The sequence below is a fragment of the Narcine bancroftii genome, unplaced genomic scaffold (assembly GCF_036971445.1).
Source record: "Narcine bancroftii isolate sNarBan1 unplaced genomic scaffold, sNarBan1.hap1 Scaffold_240, whole genome shotgun sequence".
Lineage (NCBI taxonomy): Eukaryota > Metazoa > Chordata > Chondrichthyes > Torpediniformes > Narcinidae > Narcine > Narcine bancroftii.
Window position 1 is genome coordinate 208,498 of NW_027211975.1, and position 16,558 is coordinate 225,055.

Consider the following 16,558-nt stretch of genomic DNA (forward strand, 5'->3'; position numbering starts at 1 on the left):
GTGTCCTTGGGAATATTTTGTCCAGTCCCGGAGATTTATCCACCTTTATCTTTTTCAACACAGCCATCACTACCTCCTCGATTATCCTTATATGCTTCATGACCTCCCCACTATTTTTCTTTACTTCAACTGGTTCAATATTTTTTTTCCCTAGTGAATAAATATCGAGGCAAAGAAATCATTCAAAATTTCCCCCATTTCCTCTGACTTCTCACTCAGCCTACCCTCACTATCTACAAGGGGTCCAATTTTATCCCTCACTAATCTTTTACTTTTAATGTATTTATAGAAACCCTTTGGATTTATTTTTACTCTGTCTGCCAAAGCCTCTTCGTGCCTTTTTTTGGCCTTTCTAATTTCTTTCTTAAGATTCCTTCTACACTCCTTGTAGTCCTCCTTCAAACTCTCAGCTCCCTGCTCTTTATACCTCTTGTACACCCTTTTTCTCCTAACCAAATTTCCAATATTCCTCGAAAACCAAGCCTCCCTATGACTTCCAGCCTTTCCTTTGATCCTCACTGGGACATATCTACTCTGTACCCGCAAAATTTCTTTTTTGAATATCCTCCATGTTTCATTTACATCCTTACCTGAAAATATCCTGTCCCACTCAATACTCCCCAAATCCCTTCTTATTCCTTCGAAATTTGCTCTTCTCCAATCCAGAACCTCAACTTTAGGCCCCTCCTTGCTCTTCCCTAAAACTACCCGAAAACTAACAGAGTTATGATCACTAGACCCAATTTGTTCTCCAACATTAATGTCCGATACCTGACCTAGCTCATTCCCTAACAGGAGATCTAGTATTACACCGTCCCGAGTCGGTTCTTCTACTAATTGATTTAGAAAACAATCTTGAACACTTAACGAACTCTTGCCCATCCAGCCCTCTAACTGTATGGGTATCCCAATCAATGTGAGGGAAGTTAAAATCTCCCATGATCACTTCCTTACGATTTTCACACATATACATTATTTCCCTACAAATTTGTTCCTCTAATTTTCTTGGCCCATTTGGTGGTCTGTAATACACCCCTATTAGCACCCTCATGCCTCCTTCACCCCTCAATTCCACTGAAACAACCTCACTGGACGATCCCTCCAGACCATCCTGCCACCTCACGGCTGCCCTCCTTAACAAGCAGAGCAACTCCTCCCCCTTTTTTACCCCCTGCTCTATCACATCTAAAACAAATGTATCCTGGAATATTAAGTTGCCAGTCCTGCCCCTCCTGTAGCCAGGTCTCACTAATTGCCACAATATCATGACCCCAAGTATCTGTCCATGCTCTAAGCTCATCTACCTTGTTCACTATGCTTCTTGCATTAAAATATATTCTCTTTTCTACCTTTTACCCTAATCTTCATCCTACCTTTGTTATCGTTATTATTCCTATCTAGGTGGCCATGCTCCCTTGACACTGCACTCACACTCTGTTCCCCACTCCCCTGCCAAACTAGTTTAAACCTTCCCCCACAGCTCTAGCAAATCTGCTTGCCAGCACATTGGTCCACCTCCAGTTCAAGTGGAGTCCGTCCCTTTTGTACAGGTCCGACCTTCCCCAGAAGAGATCCCAATGATCCAGAAATCTTATCCCTTGCCCCCTGCACCATCTTTTTAGCCACGCATTCATCCTCCACATCCTCCTATTTCTACCCTCACTAGCACGTGGCACCGGCAGCATTCCAGAGATTACTACCTTGGATGTCCTGTTTTTTAACTTCCTACCTAATTCCACATAATCCTGTTTCAGGACCACACAAAATTTCTGCTCAGTGGCCGTGAAAAAGCTGTGCTCAAGAAAAAATATGCATATCAAAGAGGGAAATGTAAACAAGAAGGAAATTTCACGGGCTACTTCCTTTAGCACTCTGGGATGCAGACCATCTGGCCCTGGGGATTTGTCTGCCTTTAATCCCTTCAATTTATCCAACACAACCTCATAACTTGCACTTATTTTCCCCAGTCCTTCCGTCACATTAGCCCCATGGTCTCCTATTATTTCCTGAAGATTATTCATATTTTCCCTAGTGAAGACCGAACTAAAGTAGTTATTTAATTGGTCTAACCCTAACCCTAACCCATGACCAATTCACCTATTTCTGACTGCAAGGGACCCACATTTGTCTTTACTAGTCTCTTTCTCTTTACATATCTATAAAAACTTTAGCAGTCATTTTTAATGTTCCCTGCCAACTTTCTCTCATAATCTCTTTTGCCTTTCCTGATTAATCCCTTTGTCTTCCTCTGTAGAACTCTGAATTTCTCCCAATCCTCTGGTATTCTGTCTTTCCTGGCTAGTCTATACTCTTCCTCTTTACATTTGATACTCTCCCTGATTTCCCTTGTTATCCAAGGATGTACTACCCTCCTTGAGTTATTCTTTTTCCAAACCGGGATGAACAAACACTGTATTTCATCCAGGTGATCCTTAAATGCTTGCCATTGCCTTTCTACAGTTAATCCTTTAAGTAACATTTGCCAATCTAACTTATTCAATTCACATCTCATACCCTCAAAGTCACCCTTCTTTAAGTTCAGAACCTGAGTTACAGAATTAATCCTGTCACTTTCCATCCTAATGTAAAATTCCACCATATTGTGGTCACTCTTGCCCAAAGGACTTCGCACAACAAGATTGTTAACTAACCCTTCCTCATTACTCAGAACCCAGTCTAGAATGGCCTGTTCCCTCGTTGGTTCTTCAACATAGTGGGTTAGAAAATTATCCCATATACCTTCTAAGAAATCGTCCTCATCGGTACCCTTACCAATTTGATTCATCCAGTCTATATGGAGATTAAAGTCACCCATTATAACTGCCTTGCCTTTGTTGCACGCATTTCCAATTTCCTGTTTAATGCCATCCCCAACCTCTCTACGACTGTTAGGTGGTCTATATACAACTCCCACTAACATCTTCTGCCCCTTTGCATTTTGCAGCTCTACCCACATTGATTCCACATCGTTCAAGCTAATATCCTTCCTTTCTATTGCTTTTAACTCCTCTCTAACGAACAATGCTACCCCACCTCCTTTTCCTTTCTCTCTGTCCCTCCTGAATATTGAAAATCCATGAGTGTTAAGCTCCCAGCCTTGGTCCCCTTGAAGCCATGTCTCTGTGATCCCAACTATATCATAGTCATTTCCAGCTATCTACAGATTCAAATCATCCACCTTATTACGAATACTCCTTGCATTAAGACACAAGGCTTTCAAGCTTGTTTTTACCAGAGCCTTAACCCTATCACCATTATGCTGTAAAGTGGCTCTTTTACATTTTGGCCCTGAGGTTACCTGCCTGCCTCTTTTGCTTTTCACCCTCCTATCTCCGACTTCTTCCCTCAGGCTAAACCCCTTAATCTCTCTACTCCTGATCCCACCCCCTGCCACATTAGTTTAAACCTTCCTCAACAGCACTACCAAACACTCCCAAGGGCATTGATCCTGGCCCTGCCCAGATGGAGACCGTCCTGTTTGAACTGATCCCATTTGCCCCAGAACGGATTCCAATGCCCCAAGAATCTGAACCCTTCCCTCCTACACCACTGTTCAAGCCACATATTCATTCTATCTATCCTGCAAATCCTACTCTGACTAGCTCATGGCACTGGCAATAAGCCAGAGATTATTACCCTAGAGGTCCTACTCCTTAACTTCCTTCCAATCTCCCTGAATTCTGCATATAGGACCGTATCCCGCTTTTTTCCTATGTCGTTGGTACCAACATGGACCACGACAGTTGGCTGTTCACCCTCCCCATCCAGAATGCCCTGCAGCCTCTCCGCGATATCCCTGATCCTTGCACCCAGGAGGCAACACACCAACCAGGAGTCCCATTTATGGCCACAGAAGCTCCTGTCTATTCCCCTTACAATTGAATCCCCTATGACTATTGTCTTACCACTCTTTTTCCGGCCCTCTTGCACAGCAGAGCCACTCACAGTGCCCTGACCCTGGCTACTGCTGCCCTCTCCTGATGGGCCATCTCCCCCAACAACATCCAAAGCGGAATATCTGTTTTTTAGGGAGATGACCACAGGAGACTCCTGCACTACCTTCCTGTTCTTACTCTTACCTTTGGTCACCCAGCCCCTATCTCCCTCAACTCTATGAAGGTGTGGTGTGACCAACTCGCTAAAGCTGCTATCCACCAAATCCTCAGCATCCCGGATGCTCCAGAGCGAGTCCATGTGCAGCTCCAGTGCCATCATGCGGTCAATCAGGAGCTGCAGCTGAACACACTTCCTGCACACGTAGTTCCCAGGGACACTGTCAGTCATTCTAAGTTCCCACATAGCACAAGAGGAGCATGGCTCAGGACTGAGCTCACATGCCATGTCTAAAATGACCACCTACGTTTGAGTTAAATGAGAAATGCCTCAGCCTCTCTGCGCCTAAGTCCCTCAAGCCAAAGTCTCAAGTCTCCCCTCCTTCACTGCCCCGCTCACTCAATGAGCCACTCCTCGCTGGACGCTCCCTCACCTTTCACTTCTTTTATTTTATTAGCCCTCAGGCAATTTATTTACTGCTTTAGCAGTCTCTCCTCGCCCCTCCTCCAACAGTTGCTTTGGGAAACACCGACTCTGTTGTCCTCCGTGCAGCAGTAGCCCGATCCAAGTAGGCCCGCGAAGCTAAATCAAGAATTTAAATACTTACTGCTCCAGCAATCTCTCCTCGCCCCTCCTCCAACGGTCGCCTTGGGAAACATCGACTCTGTTGCCCTCCGAGCAGCAGCAGCCCAATCCAACTAGGTAAACAAACTGACTGTTCAATTTAGAAAATAAAGATTCAGGAATAAATAATGCGCAAAGAGCCCTTAAATGAGTCGCTGATTGAGTTTGTTGTTGAGGAGTCTGATGATGGAGGGGGAGCAGCTGTTCCTGAACCCGATGGGGTGAGACTGGTGGCACCAATACCTCTTTCCTGATGGCAACAGCGAGAACAGAGCGTTGTCTCTTCTTTTCTCCCCCTGTTTTGCTTGTGGTATTGATTATCTCACTGATTTGTGTGTTTAAACTGTGTGAAATGCTCTTCAAAGAAATGTCCTCACTTCGTTCCTCCTTTCAACATTTCTGTAGAATGCGTCTGTACAAAAAACTAGCCTGTGGAAGCCTGGTTCTGGTTTTGCTTCTGGGGATTCAGCACCACCTGCGACAGGAACCTTCTGTGATGATTGACTACAAAATACAGAACATTCTGTACCAGCCACATGAAGATCCAATAGGGAAACATGTACAGCCACATATATACTATAGAAGGAAAGAATCCATTGTCAGGTGAGCTTCATTTATGCCATGTGTCAAATATTCAAGATTCCTTTATTGTCATATAATGTCACAGAATGTAATATTTACCAAAATTTCCTTCAACCTGGTGTAAGGCAGGCAAGAGTTGCCATTTGTGCTGTCTGGCACCCTGTACAGTATAAAAGAAAGAAAAGCAAAAAAGATTCCCTTCAGAGTTTCTGGGTGTCTATGGATTCATCTCCAGCACTCCCACAACCTCGGTGGGCGCACAGACTCCTGTTTGATCTATTGGGAACCTGAGCTTCAGATCCAAACCTCTGACATGATAAGGGAGCTTTCAGTGCCCATGATAAGGGAGCCCCTCTGGCTCTCAGCACCCTCTCGACTCTCGGTCCGGATGCCTGGTTCCCATTATCCAGTCTCCAGCAGCCAAGCGGGTCCCCCGACCAGAAGTCCCTCACAGCATGTGTGGGACCCTCAGCTTCTGAGCCCTTTGCTGGTCTACTGCTGTGGTCACCTTTCCTTTCAGGTCCTTCCGCCACTGAACCCATCACTGGTGTCCTGTAGGGTCGTCTTGTTGGTTCTCCTTCTTAACGGGGTGTTTTCCCCATGTCTGGTGCCCTGCTCTGGTCCGCTACTTTCTTGGAGTCCGCAGAACAAAGGCACCATCATTTTGGGCAAAAATTTTTGCAGTTGCAGGATTTTACTTACAAACAACGTCGGCTCCTTTAATAGGTGGTTTGAAGTCTGAACAGAGTGTTTGATGGCTCTGGCCCTGTACACGCTGGAGTTAAGATGGATGAAGGGGGAATCTCATGTTTCCCTATTGCATCTTCATGTGGCTGGTACAGAATGTTCTGTATTTTGTAGTCAATCACCACAGAAGGTTCCTGTCACAGGTGTTGCTGAATCCCCAGAAGCAAAACCAGAACCAGGCAGCCACAGGCTAGTTTATTTATTTATTTTTTTTTTAAATTAATTTTTTTATTTTTCACACTATAAACCATATTGATCAAGATACATACATTTTCCTTCTTAAATATATAGTGTCGTTTTCTCCCCTTCTTCCCTCCTCCCCTCCCTCCCACCCTCACCTCCCCTCCCATTTATTTAAAGTTCAGAATATAAGATACATTAAACCCATTAAACAATGTTGTCACTCAATAAAAATAAACAAGAAATTCCACTGAGTCCGTTCTTTTCATTATCTTCTCCTTCTGTCATTTTAGGTGGTAGATATCCACGGTAGGGTTTCTCTATTGTGTTTCATGTATGGCTCCCATATTTGTTCAAATATTGTAATGTTATTTCTTAAATTATATGTTATTTTTTCTAATGGAATACATTTATATACCATTGTTGTATTCTCAAGTTATCTTCTAATTTCCAGGTTGACATAATACATTTTTTTGCTACAGCTAGGGCTATCATAACAAATCTTTTTTATGCTCCATCCAAATCAAGTCCAAATTCTTTGTTTTTTATATTACTTAGGAGGAAGATCTCTGGGTTTTTTGGTATATTGCTTTTTATGATTTTATTTAGTATCTGGTTTAGATCTTCCCAAAATTTTTTCACTTTCTCACATGTCCAAATTGCATGAACTGTTGTTCTCGTTTCCTTTTTACAGCGAAAACATCTGTCTGATACTGTTGGGTCCCATTTATTTAACTTTTGAGGTGTAATGTATAGCCTGTGTATCCAGTTATATTGTATCATACGTAACCTCTTGTTTATTGTATTTCTCATGGTTCTGGAGCATAGCTTCTCCCATTTGTTTCCTCGTTATCCTTTTCTTGTAGTTTAATATACATGTTTGTTATAAATTTTTTGATTATCATTGTGTCTGTAATCACATATTCAAAATTACTTCCTTCTGGTAACCTCAGACTGTTTCCCAATTTATCCTTCAAGTAGGATTTCAGTTGGTAGCCCACATTGTATCATAAGTTATATTATATTTATCCTTCAATTGTTCAAAGGATAATAATTTATTTCCCGAAAAACAATTTTCTATTCTTTTGATCCCTTTTTTCTCCCATTCTCTAAAGGAAAGGTTATCTATTGTAAAAGGGATTAGCTGATTTTGCGTCAGTATTAGTTTTGGTAGTTAGTAATTTGTTTTATTCCTTTATACATGAATCTTCTTCCAAATGTTGAGCAGATGATGCAATACCGGAGAATTCCTACATCGTACCAATTTTTCATCCCATTTATATAATATATGTTCAGGTATCTTCTCCCCTATTTTATCTAGTTCTAATGTAGTCCAATCTGGCTTTTCCCTTGTTTGATAAAAATCTGATAGGTATCTTAATTGTGCGGCTCTATAATAATTTTTAAAGTTTGGTAGTTGTAAGCCTCCTTGTTTATACTATTCTGTTAATTTATCTAGTGCTATTCTCGGTTTCCCCCCTTTCCATAAAAATGTCCTTATTATTTTCTTTACATCCTTGAAAAATTTCTCTGTTAAGCATATTGGTAATGTCTGAAATAGGTATTGTATCCTTTGGAAAATGTTCATTTTAATACAGTTTATCCTTCCTATCAGTGTCAGTGCTAAATCTTTCCAATGCTCTAAGTTGTCTTGTAATTTTTTCATTAGTGGATAATAAGTGAGTTTATATAGATGGCCGAGGTTTTTATTTATTTGTATACCTAGGTATCGCATTGCTTGCGTTTGCCATCTGAATGGTGATTCTTTCTTAAATTTTGAGAAATTCGCATTATTCATTGGCATTGCTTCACTTTTATTTGCGTTAATCTTGTACCCTGACACTTCTCCATATTCCTTCAATTCCCTATGTAATTCTTTTATTGATATTTCTGGTTCTGCTAAGTATATTATAACGTCATCTGCAAATAGACTGATTTTATATTCCTTGTCTTTTATTTTTATCCCTTTTATTTTATTTTCTGTTCTTATCAGTTCTGCTAGTGGTTCTATGGCTAATGCGAACAATAAAGGAGATAGTGGGCATCCCTGCCTTGTTGATCTGCTTAAGTTAAATTGTTTTGATATATATCCATTTACTGTCGCTTTCGCCAATGGCCCCTTATATAATGCTTTAATCCAATTAATATATTTCTCTGGTAAGCTGAATTTTTGTAGTACTTTGAATAAATAATTCCATTCTACTCTGTCAAAGGCCTTCTCTGCGTCTAAAGCAACCACTACTGTTGGAGTTTTATTTCCTTCTACTGCATGAATTAAGTTAATAAATTTACAGATATTGTCTGTTGTTCATTTTTTTTTAATAAATCCAGTTTGGTCTAGATTTACTATTTTTGGTACATAGTCGGCTAATCTGTTTGCTAATAGTTTAGCTATTATCTTATAATCTGTGTTAAGTAAAGATATTGGTCTATATGACGCTGGTGTAAGTGGATCTTTCCCTGTCTTTGGTATCACTGTAATTATTGCTGTTTTACATGACTCTGGTAAGCTTTGTGTTTTATCAATCTGGTTGATTACTTCCAGAAGGGGAGGAATTAATAAATCTTTAAATGTTTTATAGAATTCTATTGGTAATCCATCCTCTCCTGGTGTTTTATTGTTCGGTAGTTTTTTTAAAAATTATCTCCTGTATTTCTTCTATTTCCAATGGTTTTGTTAATTTATTTTGTTCCTCTGTTTGTAATTTTGGTAGTTCAATTTTAGTTAAAAATTCATCTATTTTATCTTCTTTCCCTTCATTTTCAGTTTGATATAGTTGTTCGTAGAATTCTCTGAAGTTTTCATTAATCTCCGTTGGATTATATGTGATTTGCTTGTCTTTTTTCCTTAATGTCAATACCATTCTCTTAGTTTGTTCTGTCTTAAGCTGCCACGCTAGAATTTTGTGTGTTTTTTCTCCTAGTTCATAATATTTCTGTTTTGTCTTCATTCTGTTCTTCTCCACCTTATATGTTTGTAGTGTTTCATATTTTATTTTTTTATCTGCCAATTCTCTTCTTTTAATAGTGTCTTCCTTCATTGCTAATTCTTTTTCTATATTTGCTATTTCCCTTTCCAACTGTTCTGTTTCCTGGTTGTAGTCCTTCTTCATCTTAGTTACATAACTTATTATTTGCCCTCTGATGAACGCTTTCATTGCGTCCCATAGTATAAACTTATCTTTCACTGATTCCGTATTTATTTCAAAGTACATTTTAATTTGTCGTTCAATGAATTCTCTAAAATCCTGCCTTTTAAGTAGCATGGAGTTTAATCTCCATCTATACATTCTTGGAGGGATGTCCTCTAACTCTATTGTCAATATCAGGGGTGAGTGGTCCGATAATATTCTAGCTTTATATTCTGTTTTCCTAACTCTGTCTTACATGTGAGCTGATAACAGGAATAGGTCTATTCTTGAGTATGTTTTATGTCTGCCCGAATAATATGAATATTCCTTTTCCTCTGGGTGTTGTTTCCTCCATATATCCAAAAGTTGCATTTCTTGCATCGATTTTATTATAAATTTGGTTACTTTGTTCTTTCTATTAATTTTTTTTCCAGTTTTATCCATGTTTGATTCCAAATTAAGATTGACATCCCCTCCTATTAGTATGTCTGCGTGTCTGCTATCTTCAAAAAGATATCTTGCATAAATTTTTGATCTTCTTCATTAGGTGAATATACATTGAGTAAATTCCAAATCTCCGAATATATCTGACATTTTATCATTACATATCTCCCTGCTGGATCTATTATTTCCTCTTCTATTTTGATTGGTACATTTTTACTGATTAATATAGCTACTCCTCTAGCTTTTGAATTATATGATGCTGCTGTTACATGTCCTATCCAATCTCTCTTTAATTTCTTGTGTTCCACTTCAGTTAAGTGTGTCTCTTGTATGCATGCTATATCAATTTTTTATATTTTCAGTAAATTTAACAGTTTCTTCCTTTTGATTTGGTTATGTATTCCATTAATATTTAAAATCATATAGTTCAACATAGCCATTTCATACTTTGTTTATCTTTCCTTTCCGTTTTCTCATCATCACCTTTCCTTCTTATCCATTTTTGCTTTCTTTTTTTGAACACATTATAGGACAACATTTCTAAAACATAAAATATTTCCATTATTCTCCTATCTCTTCTTTGGCTTGCTTTCGCGGATGAAGATTTATGGAGGAGGTAAATGTCCACATCAGCTGCAGGCTCGTTTGTGGCTGACAAGTCCGATGCGGGACAGGTAGACACGGTTGCAGCGGTTGCAGGGGAAAATTGGTTGGTTGGGGTTGGGTGTTGGGTTTTTCCTCCTTTGTCTTTTGTCAGTGAGGTGGGTTCTGCGGTCTTCTTCAAAGGAGGTTGCTGCCCGCCGAACTGTGAGGCGCCTATCTAAAATTCCTTTAACCCCACTATCCCCTCCCCTTCCTGAGTTGCCCTTTGTCCCTTGTCGGGCAACCACATCTCCCCTCTCCATTTGGATTTGCAAAATCACTCGCAAGCGTCAACTGATTTCGCAGTGACCATAATTCTTCCCCACCCAGCCCCCCCCAGAAAAGATTTTAATGTTCATATATAACAAAGGTCATTCTCTTAATTCCCTCCTTACTTCCTTTCTTCCCTTACTTTCCCTTCTTAGTTCTTATCTATACTCTATTTTTAAAAAAATATACATATACACATACATATAGTTTGTGGTCATTTTTGTTCTCGTTACATGTCTTCATCTCTCTGTCTGTTTTGTAGTTGTTCTGCAAATTTTCGTGCTTCCTCCGGATCCAAGAATAGTCTGTTTTGCTGCCCTGGAATAACTATTTTAAGTACCACTGGGTACTTTAGCATAAATTTATATCCTTTTTTCCATAGGATCGTTTTTGCTGTATTAAACTCCTTCCTCTTCTTCAGGAGTTCAAAACGTATCTGGATAGAAAAAAAAAATTTGACCTTTGTATTCCAGTGGTTTTTTGTCTTCTTTTATTTTCCTCATTGCTTTCTCCAATATATTTTCTTTTGTTGTATATCTTAGGAATTTTACTAGAATGGATCTTGGTTTTTGTTGTGGTTGTGGTTTAGGGGCTGATGTTCTATGTGCCCTTTCTATTTCCATTTCTTCCTGTAATTCTGGTCTTCCTAGGACCCTGGGGATCCATTCTTTTATAAATTCTCTCATATTCTTGCCTTCTTCATCTTCCTTAAGGCCCACTATCTTTATATTGTTTCTTCTATTATAATTTTCCATTATATCTATCTTCTGAGCTAACAGCTCTTGTGTCTCTTTAACTTTTTTATCAGATTCTTCTAATTTCTTTTTTAAGTCATCTACTTCCATTTCTACGGCTGTTTCTCGTTCTTCCACCTTGTCCACTCTTTTTCCTAGATCTGACATGATCATCTCTAATCTATTCATTTTTTCTTCTGTATTTTTTACTCTTTTTATTTCACTGAATTCTTGTGACTGCCATTCTTTTACCGATTCCATATATTCTTTAAAAAAAAATATATCCATATACTTGCCCTTCCCTTCTTCTTCCATTTCTCTGTGTTCTTCCTCTTCTTCTTCTGAGTCCACTCCAGGATCTGTGTCCTTTACCTCTGCTGGTTTTCTTGTTGGGTTGTTTGTTTTATTTTGTTGGGTATTTTTGGTCTTCTTATTTTTATTAGAAGTGTCTTGCTGCTGGTCTTCTTCCTCTGGGTTGGTCATCTGTTGTTTCTTTGATTTCTTTTTATTCTCTTCTTTCTTGTTCTTGTTATTTTCTATGTTCTCCTCTTGCTGCTTTGTTGTGGTTGTCAATTTCAGCTGTGGAGATCGACTCCTCAGCTGGTCCCCCCTCCCGTCAGTGTTATTTTTGTCTTGCGCATCGCGCATGCGCGACTCCTCGTGCATGCACGGTTGTGCACTTTTGTTTGGCTCCGCGAGCCATTTTTGTAGTCCCGAGCTCAGGACTTCAACTGACCTGAGGGAGCGGGCTTCTCTCTCCACAGCAGGCCTCCTCGGACAGGTAAGGCCTTCACCTTCTTCTTCCGACGTCTTTTTGTCTTCTCTTCTTCGCGTTGCTTTTGGCTTTTCTTTCTTCGCTGCCATTTTCTCCACACCTTTATTTTCACTTTATTTTAGTTTTTGTGATTGTGCCTTTGATTTTTCTCTGTGTTTTTTTAAACTTTTCCGGAGAGGGCTGGAGTTCCCCGACCGGCCACTACTCCATCACGTGACTCCTCCCAGGCTACTTTTTTGTACAGATGCATTCTCCAGAAATGTTGAAAGGAGGAACGAAGTGAGGACATTTCTTTGAAGCGCATTTCACACAGTTTAAACACACAAATCAGTGAGATAATCAATACCACAAGCAAATATTGAAAGTTCTGTAGAGAGTGGATGCAGATATGTTTCCAGCAGTGGGAGAGTCTGGGACCAGAGGGCAGGTCCTCAGAATAAAAGGACGTCTCTTTAGAACAGAGATGAGGAGAAGTTTCTTCAACCAGACAGTGATGAATCTGAAATTTGTTGCTACAGACAGCTGTGGAGGCAGTCATTGGGTGGATTTAAAGCAGAGGTTGATGGGTTCTTGATTAGTACTGGTGTCAAAGGTTAATGGGAGAAGGCAGGAGAATGGGGTTGAGAGGAAAAATACATCAGCTGTGATTGGAATGGGGTAGCAGACTCGATTGACCATCAGCCTAATTCTACTCCTGCTTCTGATGATGTGATAGAATATGGAACCAAGGTGGCAGGAGGGAATGGATATTCAGGTTGACCTGGATTGGACTAGATTTTGGTGCAGGCAGAGGTTCTAGATGGCCCACTCCAAACCCTCTGTCCCACTTTCAGTGCATTGAATGATGACAGAGAGGGATTCTCCATCTGGAGTTCTTGCAATGTCTCCTGGGGAAGCGACATTGAGGTGGGGGCAAGGCATGGGGAGGGGACGAATGGGTTTGCTGATGGCCACTGAAGTTATAGCGCAGAGCAAGGAGGATTCATCCACAGTCTTGCAGGTGAAGAATGGCTTCAACAGGACATGGGAAGGGAGGGGGGAAAGGGGGAGAAAATTACACTGTGTATATTCAAGAGGGAAATGTTTGTGTGTATTTTGGTTAATATGGTTCATAGTGAGAAAAATTTAAAAAATTTAAAAAAACAGGACACGAGCAATGTTCCCTTTCATTTTTAGTGGTCAGGTGTGCGCATGAATCTATGTTGTGCAAATTATTTTCTTGTGACAAAAGTAGATGTGCACTAAATGCTTGTGCAACTGTAAACTTGAAATTGTTTCAAGATAACTTTGGCTAATAAAACTCTATTGACATGTTTTACTATAATACAAGTATGATTGCATTCTACAAAGTAACATATCTAGTTAAGATTTAATTCTATACTTTGAATTATTAATTACTTCATTATTTTAGCTAACTAACCTTTTGTCCACACATTAATCTCCTTTGTGCACTGGTTGCTAAACACGTGTGCCCACGCACATGCACACAGCTTAGAGGGAGCAGTGGGCATGAAGACGGCATTCTGTCCTTCAGACCTGTTCAACAAGACCATTGGCGGACCCACCTCAACATCATGTTCCTGCACCTTCCCCATATCCTTTGACTCCTTTCTTATCAGAAATACATCAAGCCCCGTCGCAAACACACTAAATAACTAAGCTCCACAATCTGTAGAAAATTGCCGAAGTTTGCTGCTGTCGGAGCAAAGTGATTTCTCCTCATCCCAGTCCTGAACCATCATCTTCAGACACTGACTCCTTATTCCATACTTTAAAATTTTGGAGCAGAAGTAGGCCATTCGGCCTGCCGTTCTGCTTCGCCGTTCCATCATGAGCAGTGAATCAGCCCCACTCCTCTGCCTTCTCCCTGTAACCTTTGATACCCTGACTATTCAGATACCTATCAATCTCTGCCTTAAATATACCCAATATCCTGCCCTCCATAGCCATCCGTGGAAGCAAATTCCAAAGTTTCACCATTTCTCTGCTTTAAATGGACACCCTTCATTCCTGAGTTGTGCCCTCTTGTCCTAGACTCCCCTTCCATGGGACAACACTTTGCCACATCTACTTTTTGCAGGCCTTTCAGCATTCAAAATACTGAGGCCCCGCTTACTCTTTTGAACTCCAAGAGCTGCCTAATGTTTCTCAAGTGTTAAACCCTTCATTCTCGAAACCATTCTTCTGAATCTTCTGTGAGCCCCAAACTGTACATTGTACTCTTGAGTGTGGCCTGTCCTTTATCAAGCCTCAACATCACATCCTTGCTCTTATATCTTATTCCTTTTGATATAAATGACATTATCGCATTTGCCTTCTTCACCACCAACTTAATATGGAGGTTAACCTTCTGGGTGCCCTGCATGTGGACTCCCAGCCCCATTGCACCTCCAAATTTTGACATTTCTCCCCTTTTATTCCTTCTTCCAAAACACATGACCGTACATAAAAAGTTAACTGATTTCACAAATCCAATTCTCCATCCAGGCATGAGCAACATCAATCATTTTACAGGAGGGAAACAGTCCCTTCAGCCCGATTCCTATATGCCGAACCAGTGTCCTACTTGAGCTGGACCGATTTCCTTGCATTTAGCCCATCTCCCTCCAAACCTTTCCTGTCTTTGTCCCTGTAGAAATATCCTGTAAACGATGTTGTTGTCCTCGCCTGTGCCACTAACTCTAGGTGCTCGTACCATACCCCACCGAGATCGATCTCTGTGGAAAATGTCCTCCTCCCCTCATTAACAGAGTGCTCCGCCTGAAATGATCTCCCATAATAAGTTGTACCATCACTTTCTCCCCCCCAGTCAGCTCACCAGAAATGATTGCCGATGTGAAAAGGATGGACTTTCATTGAAGACCCTTCTCCACTGGAGTTCCGTCACGAGCCTGGTGTCTGTCTTTAATGCAGCAGAATGGCAAGAGGTGAAGCAAAGGAGAGAGCAGGAGTACCAACAGTTTATACAAAGGTAGCATTCTTTCAAATTGAAGTTTATTTGTCATCGGATTGTCCCAGTACAACATGACAAAACAGTGTTCTCCAGTCCACGGTGCAGAACAGTGCAGGACATGCTATTGCGGAGAAAAGTGTTTTATAAGGAAATAACTCGGCTGAGGCACCAGGGAGTCGCTTCAGAAGAAGTTTTTATTTAAAAGATAACTTGGAGAACAGTCACACCAAAATACTGGGGCTGCTCTGCCTGAGCACGGACCAGCCGGTTTAATTTATACCAAGGTACAAACGATAGACACATGACACACTGAAGCTCTGAGAGCGCCCACCATGTAAGGGAGAAAGCAATTGTCATTGGTTGATTCAGAAAGAAACAATTCAAAGTCTGTGGCGGAATGCGGAGGGTCTACGGTCTTATTCAGCAGCGCACAGCTTAACGTACTGAGGGTCCTTGTAATAATTAATAGACTGAAAAGTGGCAGCGCACAGCTTACTTTTAACTCTTTGTCACCCACTAAAACTTTCTTTACTATTTTTTTCTTCCACACATGCGTACAGACATAACACACATACAGACAAACAATACATATACACACTACATATTCTTAATAAATAGCGTAATAGAGAGTTGTTTTGAGAAGTCATTGAGCATTCACACTCCCTGTGGGGGAAAAAGCTGTTTCTCAGTCTGCTGCTTCTAGCTCTGATCATCCTGCATCTCTTCCCCAATGGAAGATGCTGTGTGGGGGGTGGGTAGGGGTCCACACTGATTTTGCGAGCCCTCCCAGTAAATCACATCATTGGGGAGGAAGGAGACCCCATTAATCCTCTTTGCTGCTTTCATGGTCCCGTGGATTGACCTCTGATCCAATGCTCTACAGCACACATGTCAAACTCTGGCCTGCGGGCCAAATTTGGCCTGCGATATAATTATATTTGGCCCGCAAGATCATTTCAACAATGTATTAGAGGTGGCCCGCCCTGTAGCGAGAGCCGATGCTGTTTTTTGGTAATGTCACCCCCACCATCCTCCCCCTTCATTGCACATCCTTCCCCATTGTAACACGAGAAATTGTAACACGAGAAGTCTGTCGATGTCATCAGCCGGCAAGCGAGTTGGAAGGCTCCCCGCACTACCAGTCACTTCTCCCACCTGTCGAGCGGTGCGGCGGATGGGCGAGCGCCTGTGATTTCCTGTCGGCGCGACGGGCATAGCAGGCTGCGCACGGCCCCCAGGCAGCGCGAGCCCCGTGCGACTGGCACCGGACAGCCCTTACACAGCGCGAGCGCACTTCTCCCGGTCGCCACGGCCTTCAGCGCTTGCACCCGCGCGGACCCAGGGACGGCTGGTTCGGCCCTGCACGTGAAGAGAGAGATGGTGGCTGTCCGCAAAGGCTGATCGGCAGCACGCTGGGCCTGAG

General features: G+C 41.3%; 1 protein-coding gene across 12 annotated transcripts in view; it reads left to right on the plus strand.

The window, feature by feature from the left end:
• Positions 1-16,558, plus strand: part of LOC138750718 (beta-1,4 N-acetylgalactosaminyltransferase 1-like) — an 80,360-nt gene that overhangs the window by 32,189 nt on the left and 31,613 nt on the right. For 11 of the 12 annotated variants that reach the window (XM_069912819.1, XM_069912822.1, XM_069912824.1 and 8 more), the window contains 2 exons: positions 5,083-5,280; positions 14,992-15,153. In XM_069912819.1, coding sequence (XP_069768920.1) covers positions 5,083-5,280; positions 14,992-15,153 — 360 coding nt within the window. Of the gene's footprint in view, positions 1-4,647; positions 4,756-5,082; positions 5,281-14,991; positions 15,154-16,558 lie in introns of those variants that run through there. The other variant, XM_069912828.1, reaches the window with a different exon arrangement.